The following is an 11,570-nucleotide window of genomic DNA, read 5'->3' as shown; positions in this document are numbered from 1 at the left end:
GTTCTTCTAGTAAACTTTATATCGAGTACAGCGTTGGTCAGGTCACATCACTAAGATCACGTGGCGGCAGTGAGGCGCGCGAGCGAGCCTGCGCGTGTCCACCTTCCACCTCCCCTTCACCCCCGCGATGCTAGATTTATTTTCATAAAAATAAGTATAACAATCGACTTACTGATGAAATGTGATACTGGATTTCAATTTTGTGTATTTTCTAGTATCGTTTTTGCAAGATATAACTGCACATTTCACCATGTTTACTCCTAGATATGAATAAAAATCCAGAGCAACGCACTTCGTCAGCACTCAACCACTTCTCAACCACGACTACGAGCGCGCGCGGCGGGAACGTCGTGTTGTTCCCACCTGTGCCTACTGTTCCCACTTGGTTGTTCGCACTCTATAGATACTATCTATACTCTAAGCCCACAACCGACAACGTCCAGCAATAACGTATTAATTATTATTATTAACACGATACATTGCACAGTTTGCAACTCTGTGCTCTATATTGAATCTCGATTTGCCATGAAAGAAGTCCCGTAGACATGGCGCAGTCGGCTGGCCGCCTGTCGCCGCCTGTCCATCTGCAAGAAAACTTCCGCAAGAAATTCAGTCTGTCTGACAGCAGCTTGCAAGTCTAAGAGCGTATACGCACTATGCGGGTAGCCGCATTGCGGGTAGCCGTCCGGCTGACCGCAAGCACAATTATGTACGGAATATTCATTTCTATGCGCACTGTGCGGTCTGCGGTAGCCGCATCGCAGTGCGCATAGAAATGAATATTACGTACATAATTGTGCTTGTGGTCAGCCGGACGGCTACCCGCATAGTGCGTATACGCTCTAATTCCGCGTTTCCACCTGCAAGTAGACTTGCAATTTGCTGTCAGACAGACTGTCGGACATTTCTTGCAGAAGTTTTCTTGCAGATGGAAACGCGGCCTTAGATCAAAGGTGGTCGGCCGCGGCGCGTAAAAAGTGGCAGCATTATTTTACGCGCCGCGGCGCGCAAGTGGCAGCCTGCCACTTGCCAGCTTGCTCTGTGGCTGCCAGTATTGTTTAAATCCAAGAAGCTTATATCTAATACACTTATTCCTCTGAGGTGGTAATACTGTGGCTGTGGTGGGAATATTCGAGTTTGACAATTGACATTGAGATTTGAGACTGAATAAATTGAAATTGTTATTTTACAGTTTACAACTTTACATGTGAGTTTACAACTTTACAGTATAGAAATACATACATACAATTTACAACAAAATAGATTTACCAATAAACCATAAAAAATATTTCAGTTTTAACAGTATGGAAGGCATTTGCAGGGGCTGTTTACTTAAATACAATGATTCGGAGTTTAACACATATTCTGAAAGGAACAGGAGACTCTTTGTTTATTCAACCGGCATCCAGGTATCAACTATTTTGTTAACATTTTTAATTTTCCTAAACCTATTATTAAAGATTAATTAAAATTCTATTATAGAAATAATGTAATACTATTGATTATCTTTTACGAACATTTCCAGGTGAAGAGAAATGATGCTTTCACATTTCAGCTCTGTAAAACATGCTATTCTAGTATGAAAATATCATGTAATTTTAAGAAATCATGTAGAACTTCTGATAAGAAGTTGAAAAACTTTTTGTATTTGAAAGAAAGTGGTGACAGTGTTGATTTCAGTACATTCCTTAAAGTTAATGACGATTCTTCCAAACTCAGGTAAATATAAAATTACATTTCTTATTTTAATATCTAACCACAAGGTAGGTACAATTCCAGCTTTCTAAAAAGCTTGTGATAAAAGCCAAGGAGCAAAACTTCAGACAAGTATGAGTTGAATAATGCATTAGAGGAGAGAGGAGAAAATGATTATATTATTAATAATTTTCTATGGTATTGGAAAGAAAGATTCTCCTATGGAAAATCTTGAAATATCTTCATGACAGAAAGAGGAGATTCCATCGAAAATTATTAATAATATAAATAATAATTTTCTAACAACATTAAAAGACTAGTCTATTAATGTTGTTTGCCTACTTTAGAAGATTGCATATTATGTTTGTGCTCAAACTGATTAGGATAAAATTATGTAATATATAATTTCATTGATTTAAATTTTTTAATTGTAAGATAATCATAATTATTATTTTACTCTGTTGTCAGGTACCCAATAAATGATCAGTATGAAACACAAAACTTTAATAAAAACAAAGATGATGACAATGGTAATTATATCATACATAGTAATTACTTCTGCGAAGACAGATTTTAACCACACCACACCACGCCACGCCTCGCCACGCCACGCCACGCCACGCCACGCCACGCCACGCCACGCCACGCCACGCCACGCCACACCACACCACACCACACCACACCACATAAATACAAAATATTATATGAAAAAACTTTAAATTGCCTTTCAGTATCAACATCAACAAGCATTCGTAATTTCTTGAAGGATATTCTCCAAGGCGATGAGATTCCAGACAATGAGGCTCGTATCATAAGTGAGGTTATAAAGGAAGAAGCCGATATATCTGATAATTCACTAGACTCGCATTGGCTGCAGGATGATGTTTCGGTAGATACGGAATTTAGATTGGATTTTAGGTGAGAACAGAATATTATTTCATATTAAAAAGTGAAGTCCCGTGTCCCCTAGTGGGGTAAGGGGCAGATGCATTATTCATACATCTGTTTCACTGATCGATTTTCTTTAGGGACAAGTAGGTGATCAGCCTTCTGTGTCCTGCCAGACCGAGACATTTTTTTTTCTTCGTCTCCACCGGGAATCAAACCCAGGACCCCTCGGTTCTACGCTCACGCGTCAACCACTGTACCAAGGAGGCGGTCATTTCATTTTGATGTTTACTTATTTTATAATGTTTATATTAGCTAGCTTAGTTGTAGTGTGTGAAAGGCTAACTATTTCATTTCCTAATGCAAAATATTCTTTTTCCATGTCTAAATCTATCTGTGTTTCAAAACTCACCAGAATTGGTTCCACAGTTACACTGTGAAATCTTAGATAAGAGGCAGATGGTGTGTTGTGAGTGTTACTTTTAAATTTATAATAAGAAAAAGGATGATTTTATAAAATCAACTGGGATCTTGTGTCTTATATGCCTTGTCCTATATATATATCTTTGTTCGCAGCTTCAGTCCACTTTCAACCCCTCGGTCAATTATAAACGATCATTGCTACACGTCACAGCAAACAAATCATGAAGATAATGAACAAACTTATTCCAAAGGAAAATCAACTTCCCCTGACGCCATTTGCACAGAACAAAATGAATTTAACATAGAAAATGACAAAAATAGAGAAGATGATGTGAATTTTGTAAACAATGTACAAAATAGGTGTGTTATTGATAAAAATTTGAAAAATGCTTTGAAAAATGACGGGACAGATAATTTTTCATTGGATGCTATATTGGCTACTCCTCCAAGTAAGTAGTAAGTAGATTTATATTTACTTGAAGTATACAACACTATAAAATATTTTTATTAATTAATCCGTCAGTCCTCGGATCACAGACACAATAGAAAATCTATTGTGTCTCGGCCCGATCGGGCCGCTCGGTGGTCAATGGGTTAAAGTAATAGTCCGGAGATATATGGCAAAAAAGGGTATATTTGTTAATGTTATGTGGAAATAACACCATATTTAAACAAAATAACACTTAGTCAGAAGCTGTTATTTAAAATAATTGTCCATAAACATAAAAATATAATATATTTTAATAATTTAATTTTAAAAATAATTTGAATAATATATTTTTGTAAAAATAATCACGATTTTCAAACAAATTAACATATTTTAGTGATACCAAATGCATGGGCACCACCAACACCTACTATAAACAATATACTGTTTGGTGAAAAACTTGAGGATGTTCACAAATCAGGACATAATATAGAGAAATTTGAAGAAGTGGAAGGCACAATCAATGTTTTGGATGAATTTATAACATTTAAAGATTTTACAAATGATTATAATCAAGAAATTGAAATATCAAGCCAAGAAACTCCAGAAGATATTAATTTAGTACAAGATAATATTATAGAAAGTGTCAAATCAAATCAAGAATCAACTGAAAATCAAATTCTATCTAATCAAATAGAAATAAGTGTAAATAGAGAAGCTGAAGATATACAAGAATCAAATGTAGTTTTTAAAAAACCATTATCGCCTATAGAAAATAAGTGTTCTATAGATGAAAAGTATTGTAAAATGTGTGATTTGAAATTTAAAACCGTTAGAGGTCTTCAGTTACATATGAGTAAAACGCATAAGTTAAAAGTCCTCGTAAAGTCTCAGTTTAAGAAGGAAATCATGATCTGTGATTACTGTGGGAAAACATTTTTTTCAAAAAAAGAGTTCTTCATAAAACACATTGCGTTACACATGGTGAGTAATTTGATTGTTATATCCTAAAGTGTTGTATGGATTATTTAATTTAATTTCATTAATTGTAAAATACTTACAAGACCTTATAATTTATAAGTCTTAATAACAAGCAATAACTGCTGAGTACTTTACACTAAGTTGTTTCACCTATTATTAGTATGAACAATTAAAAAGTGAAGTCCCGTGTCCCCATAGTGGGGTAGGGGGCAGATGCATTATTCATACATCTGTTTCACTGATCGATTTTTCTTTAGGGACAAGTAGGTAATCAGCCTTCTGTGTCCTGCCAGACCGAGACATTTTTTTTTTCGTCTCCACCGGGAATCGAACCCAGGACCCCTCGGTTCTACGCTCACGCGTCAACCACTGTACCGAGGAGGCGGTCCAATGAACAATTAAGAAATATTTAACTTCTAAGATTGATATTTTATTTTATTTATTTATAATGTGGTAAAATAGTAGGCTAAAGATTGATATTATTGTTAGGTGAATAACAGATACTATTTGAGAATAATCTTTTCGGTTAGTTAATAATAGCCAAAAAGATATAAATGTAAAAATTATTTATATTTTACAGAATCCTGATTTGTATCGTTGCAATATATGTTCATTAACATTCAGTACGGAAGGACGGCTTAGAATGCATCAATCAACACACACTGGAGTTGTATCTAAGAAACCAGTAGAAAAGGCATGTATATTATTCAGATTGGTTATATTCAATATTATATATGACCATTTAATCTCAACTTTTTTTTTCTGTCAAGGAAACATACTGAGATACCTATACATTCGAACATTAATCCCGCTTTTTGTATTTTCCAAAAATATGATGAATAATAATATTACTCATAGCCTATTTAATATTTTTATAATTATTCGCTTTTACTTGTAAGTAAAACTTATCTGTAGATAAGTTAAATAGAACAAGTGGCGTTTGATTTCATTTTAATTTTATTATTACTCATAATATCTTGAATATATTATTTTCAGAAATTCATATGTTCAATTTGCGGAGCGTGTTGTTCAACAAATTCCAATTATGTAATGCATTTGCGGAGACATAGCGGCAATTATCTATGCAAGTGCGAAGAGTGCGGCGCCGGCTTCTACAGGAGGGGTGACCTTACTGTACATATGAGGTAAATGGTAATAATAAGCATAATAAACAAACCAAAATACAAATAAAGTTATTTAAAAAGACAATTTATTGAGGGGAAAAGGTGGATAATTTTTATATATGAAAATGTGGTAAAATAAATATGTATCAATATAATGAGTAATTTCCACACAAGATAAACAAATATACTAATTTATTTCGTTGACCCTTCCTATGATTATAAATTGATGTAAAAGTTTATAAGGATGTTAGTTTCACGTTAAAATAGCATTTACTTGAAATTTGGTACAAATATGTATTAACTTTGAGACACAGGCTTTTTTATGAGCTAAATAACCAGTTTATATTGTTACAGAACTCACACAGGAGAAAAGCCCTTCAAATGTAAATATTGTGTTAAAGATTTTGCAATACATTCCTTGCTCAATAAACATATGAAACTTCATACAGGTTTGTTGTATTTTTATATGTGAATATTAAAATATATAACTTGATGGGCCCTCTTTACACTGGGCAGCGTTGGGAGAGTAGAGGCAATCACGATAGTGGGTATGTCTATGATCGGCCGTCATTGTAGATGTTTATTCATAATGGCGGCAAACATCGACGATCACTTGTTGGGCCAACATTGCCCATGAGCTTTCTTTTATTTTTATTATATCAGAATACTTACTACTACATATTTTCTTAGACTTTGTTTAGTTTTGTATAAGCCTATATTTTACCTATATTTGTTTCAGGGGAGAAGCCTTTCGCGTGTAAGTTTTGCGGTAAAAAATTTACAACTTCGTACAATTTAAATGTACATCAAATGAGATCAGTAGAATGTCTGCAGATACAAGAAAAGCTGGCATTTCCCGACGTCCCGGTGGAAAACTGACTATTACTCAGATTTTTTTATTGTGATATTAGAAAACTAAGAAAATAAATGATTATTGATCATGCATTGGTTTACTTTATTGTACCTTAGTCCTTAAATATTATAATTTCATTATTTAACAGAACTAAGAAGTCTTTGGGTCTATGGGTGTTATTTAAACGGTAAGCAAAGTATTGGTATATTTGTGTGCAGATATATGTAGTTGGTAAGCTAAAATAATTGATAGTTGGACAGCAACTTGTGTTAAAGCAAATATTTATAAATCAGTCTGCAACATTGAGATACTATTACTACGTATGGAGAAGACACCGTCCTTAGATTACAAAATAAAAGACAGATGGAGCGTTGCCGAACTAAACCGAATAATTTATCGTCATTTCCATAAAGCTATGTGTGCTGTCATTTCGCCGTTGCACTGTACGTACACGGTGCTTCTGTGTGCGTGTTATGTTACCAGATAATGAAAAATTTCCCAAATTTTTGCCCGACTACGGAAGAAAGAGGGTTATGTTTTTCGAGTGTAGGTATGTATGTATAATATTTCTTTGACACGCCCTGCAGTATAAACTGTTGGATCGATTTTGAGTTGTGACTTGTGAGGTGTCATTGGTCATTGCAATCATCTGAATTATGAAGGTAGCTGTGGTGGTAGTGACGTAGGCTACATAAATTATTAGCAGTCATGTTTTAATTTTTATTTTAATATAAATTCGGGTTTTTGATATTATTTTATAATATTGTAAAAATTATTTTATCACCTATCTAGTATCTACTAAAGTTATACATGGACAAAATAATTTTATTCAATTTTTATTAAATAAATTACATTAAATTTATTAAATAAATTACATTAAATTTATTAAATAAATTACATTAAAAAAAGTTTTTATTTTTCAAAACATATGAATGCGAATAGCGGTAGTTTTTAGTCGAGAATGCGGGACATTTTATTTTCATCATATCCATCATGTGTTCACATGAATTAAATCGCAAGCGAAAACGACGCTTTTTATAAAAGTAACAAAAAAATGTGTAATGCTTTTTAAAATAATCTAATAATGACCATGAACTTTTATTGCACTATACAAATAATCACATTCACGATCGAAAAATCCAACAGCACTACCCCGAATATCTTTTAAGTTTTAACCATTTTACCCCTAAAAATGGCAAATTCATTTTCAAAATACTGGCAGCATACGTTGAAGTTTTGAATTCCTTCGTATTTGTAAAATTATTATTTGTATACAAAATTAAATAAGCCAAATAATCTACAGAAAATCTGTAAAACGATGTTTTATCTTTTTGTTTGTTTTCGGGAACAAGTTTTACAGCGTTTTAATATCACAAGACAGCATTTTTTTACTAAAATATCAAACCCCTTTTGACGTATTGCATGACACTAGAATCGCTATAGCACTAGCGGAGGAACGTATTCGTTTTTGATTTCGTATTTTCTTTGACAAGGACGATGAATGATTGACATGCTCCATCTGTATTTTATTTTATAATCTAAGACACCGTCTACATCACTTATGTTCCGCTCACGGCTCAACATAGGTCAACCGGCCACACTGCACGCAGTCGCTTAAGCGCGATGGTCGCGTTCATGTCTTGTTTGTTTTAAAGCAAAAAACCATGAAACTCATCAAATATGTTACGATATTGCACTAATAATTCAAGTAATTGAAAAAAAAAAGCGCGGGAAACTTCGAAGTTGGAGGGAGTGTTTCTAAAGCTTATTTAATTTTAATTATTTTTTTCGTAGTCAGAGGTGTTTATTTTGTAAATATTACTTGTATTTATTGTATATATTTGTAAATTCATATAGTTTTGTGTATATATTGGTAAGTTTTCTTTTATATTTTTGGTAAGTATGTAATAATCCTCGTAGAAGTTTCGGGCGGGAATATGAATGACCCTCCCGATCCTTTTGCAGAGGAGTCAGATTTACGGTCAGGTCCTCTTGTGGCAAGTTATATCACTTTAGAAACTAACAATGATAGTTTGCTAATAGATCCTGAATTAAGTAGAAAACGGCGACGTAAAAAGAATATGATTGATAATGAAATAAACATTGCTAATGATGCTTCTTCCTCTATATTAAATAATGTAGCAGAATCATCAAACTCGATTCCACCTACTCCTACAGATATTTTCCGTGCCAATTATATTCAAACAGATGCATATCCATATATCGTCCATGTACAGAGAATTGAAGGTTTTGTGGGAGATGGCTCCACATTGCATCCAATAACTTTTGGGAATTTTTTAAAGAAAAATAAAATTCAAAACATTGTTCCTGGCAGTGTTAAGAGAATAGGGAGAAATAGATGTTCTGTTGCGTTTTCAACCTTCTATGATGCTAATGCATTTTTAAATAATAGTAATCTTATAACATATAAACTTAAAGCTAAAATCCCAACATTTCATATAACAAGAATGGGTTTAGTTAGGGGTGTTCCTAGTGACTGGTCTCCAGAAGAAGTTATAGATAATATAACTGTACCTTCTGGCTGTGGGAAAATTATTAAAATTAGGCGTATAAATTATAAAGTAAACATTGATGGTTCAAATATTTGGAAGCCATCGCAATCTGTTATATTAACATTTGATGGTCAAGTTCTACCTCAAAAAATATTTATGTGTTACAATGCTTTACCAGTTGACTTGTATATTTTCCCAACAATTCAATGTTTCAACTGTTGCCGATATGGCCATACAAAAAACATATGTAGATCAAAACCTCGTTGTTACAAATGTGGTCTAGATCATTCTGGTGAGACATGTACAGTTGAGGAAGATTGTGCTCAGTGTATTGTATGTTCTGGCTCTCACTATGCTACAAATAAAGACTGTCCTGAATTTAATAGACAAAGGAACATTAAAATTTCAATGGCTCAGCAGAATATATCATACGCTGAAGCAAGTAAATTTCATCCACAAATTTCGAAATCTTTTGCAGACATATTACAGTCAACCCCAACTGTACATCTCGCATCAAATCAAGCAAATGTATTACATGCTGACACTATGAGGTCATCATATAAAAAGACAGTGGCCCTTAAACCACGATCTCCACCTAAATCAAGTGTGGGATATGATAAAGCTTCTCATGAGGCTCTCATTAAGGAATATCAGATCCCAGCTCCTGATAATGGTTGCGCAATACAGCCAAGTTGTGATCAGCCTACGAATAATGTCATTCTAGATTTATTATCGACCTTAATAGAAGCTTTACATCAAAATAACATATTAAAACCGACCAACGTTGCTCAGTTAAATAGTGTTCTTAAAAATTTCGGTAATAGTAATAGATTAAAATATAATCCAGTGTAGAAGTGTCATTGCTAGATTAAAAACAGATTTAATTTTATGAAACATGGGTATATTGTATGGATTTATCAAAACACAAAAATCAAAATTCAATAATTCGAAGTTATTTCGCATTTCTGGGCTCCTGGCTGTCACCTGTGCACCTGTGGCTGTCACTGTCACTGTTTACGTGATCTGTGATTGTCTGTGATGCACAGAGTAAAAATTTATTGCAATATAAAAAATACACTTTCTTGCATAATCATTATTCTTGGAATATCTAAATACGTTGTTGGAGTTCGTATGTTAAACTTCGTATATTAGTATGTAATAATTTATAGCTATAATAATATATATTTGTATCTAGTAAGTAATAACATTAAACGTATGTATATAATATATGTAAATAAATAAATAAGTTAGTACCTAATCTAATTATATAATATAAATATTTCCTAACTCCTCTGAACCAGTGCAAACTTAGCACCCCATCTATGGAATTTTGGGTCGAAAATGACCTTGATCGTTAGGTCCCCGTTAGGTCCTTTAAGGTCCACCAATTTTTTCGTTAGGTCCCCTTTAGTTTTTTTTTAAATAATTTTTTAAATTTTAGGTATAAAAAAATTACACTTTAGCACCCCATCCATAGAATTTTGGGTCAAAAATGACCTTAATCTATAGGTCTTCGTTAGGTCCTATAAGGTCCCACAATTTTTTCGTTAGGTCCCCTTTAGTTTTTTTTTAAATATTTTTTTTTTAATTTTGGGTATAAAAAAATTACACTTTAGCACCTCATCCATATCAAAATTGGCGAATTTTATCAAAATCGTATTCTTTACCGTTAGGTCCGTATAGGTCCATCATTGAAATTGTTAAATTATTTATTTTATTAAAATCTATATATTTATAAGAAAGTCGTGTTAGTTACTCCACTTATAACTCAAGAACGGCTGAACCGATTTAGCTGAAAATTGGCAGGGAGGTAGTTTAGAGCCAGGAGAAGGATATAGGATACTAAATATGTACCACGGGCGAAGCCGGGGCACTAGTTATAAAATAATTGAAACCTGCGCATGCGCCTTAGAGCATTAAGACATGCGCACATCATACATAAACAGCGCGAAATTTAAATTGGTATCGTTTCATTTATTAAATCAATAAATAAATCTATACTAGTCACGTCTGGTTCGAAAGATGAGACTGGCTTTTTATTTCGAAAATTTATTTGGCAACACTTAACAGTTAACTGTCATTAAAACCTGAGTTGTTGATGTGTCAAAGCTTGTCAAAGTGATTTTATTTTCTGCGATTTTAGCTTAGGATTTTAGTGATTTCTAATAATTGAAAACTGAGTTGAAAACATGACGAAAACTTTAAACTATGATTAATAAATTTAAAAAGAAACAATTTGAAAGAGATGTAGTTTTCAAGGAAAAACACACAGTGTGACTTGATATTTTGATACTTTTCATCTTGATTGCATTGCACATTATATGATTTGTTTAATATTATTATTATTATTTTGCATGGATGATACCAGTAATCCAGTTATAAACTATTAAAGCAACAATATAAAATTGAACGATCTGTCCGTTCAAAATGTTTAAAGACACAAAATCAGTATCTCAACGAGATTTCTTCTATGACCGAACCATGTTATTCATGTTGAAGAGCAGTACAAAAAAAACAAGATGGAATAACTGCAGAAATGGAAGAGTTAATGATGTCAGAGATAATGATAGTGATTCTTATTCTTTATTCGCGGCTGAACGCGGCTTTTAGATTTAATATGATTATATTGATTAAACAAAATTTAATTGTATTTTATTATGTTTTTT

At 33.1% G+C, this 11,570-nt stretch overlaps 2 protein-coding genes and 1 long non-coding RNA gene across 3 annotated transcripts; all 3 read left to right on the top strand.

Moving 5' to 3' along the window:
- Window positions 1-1,110: 1,110 nt before the first annotated feature.
- On the top strand, window positions 1,111-6,479 carry LOC149487204 (uncharacterized). Its single transcript, XM_089697470.1, has 10 exons — window positions 1,111-1,409; window positions 1,526-1,719; window positions 2,164-2,225; window positions 2,427-2,613; window positions 3,160-3,455; window positions 3,831-4,417; window positions 4,995-5,108; window positions 5,411-5,559; window positions 5,893-5,987; window positions 6,278-6,479. Exons 1-10 carry the CDS (start codon window positions 1,305-1,307, stop codon window positions 6,415-6,417), a joined length of 1,929 nt encoding a protein of 642 aa, XP_089553596.1. The 5' UTR covers window positions 1,111-1,304; the 3' UTR covers window positions 6,418-6,479.
- Window positions 6,480-8,859: 2,380 nt separating this feature from the next.
- LOC149487203 (uncharacterized) lies at window positions 8,860-9,756 on the top strand. The gene has a single exon (XM_089697363.1). It carries the CDS (start codon window positions 8,860-8,862, stop codon window positions 9,754-9,756), a length of 897 nt encoding a protein of 298 aa, XP_089553489.1.
- A 453-nt stretch (window positions 9,757-10,209) lies between these two features.
- LOC149487202 (uncharacterized) lies at window positions 10,210-11,554 on the top strand. Its single transcript, XR_016315887.1, has 2 exons — window positions 10,210-11,022; window positions 11,273-11,554. It is a non-coding gene; the product is annotated as an uncharacterized LOC149487202 (long non-coding RNA).
- Window positions 11,555-11,570: the final 16 nt, after the last annotated feature.

The sequence above is a fragment of the Colias philodice genome, chromosome 7 (genome assembly GCF_061535455.1).
Source record: "Colias philodice isolate Cphi_HAF_F1 chromosome 7, ilColPhil1 Martin Lab GWU primary, whole genome shotgun sequence".
Lineage (NCBI taxonomy): Eukaryota > Metazoa > Arthropoda > Insecta > Lepidoptera > Pieridae > Colias > Colias philodice.
Note: the sequence above shows the minus strand (reverse complement) of the source record. Positions and strands in the feature narration are given on the sequence as shown.

Coding starts and splice junctions, on each gene's coding strand:
- LOC149487204 (XM_089697470.1), top strand. CDS start 1,305: ATGGAAGGCATTTGCAGGGGCTGTTTACTTAAATACAATGATTCGGAG. Junction 1,720..2,163: donor GACGATTCTTCCAAACTCAG/GTAAATATAAAA, acceptor CTCTGTTGTCAG/GTACCCAATAAATGATCAGT. Junction 4,418..4,994: donor AACACATTGCGTTACACATG/GTGAGTAATTTG, acceptor TATATTTTACAG/AATCCTGATTTGTATCGTTG.
- LOC149487203 (XM_089697363.1), top strand. CDS start 8,860: ATGGGTTTAGTTAGGGGTGTTCCTAGTGACTGGTCTCCAGAAGAAGTT.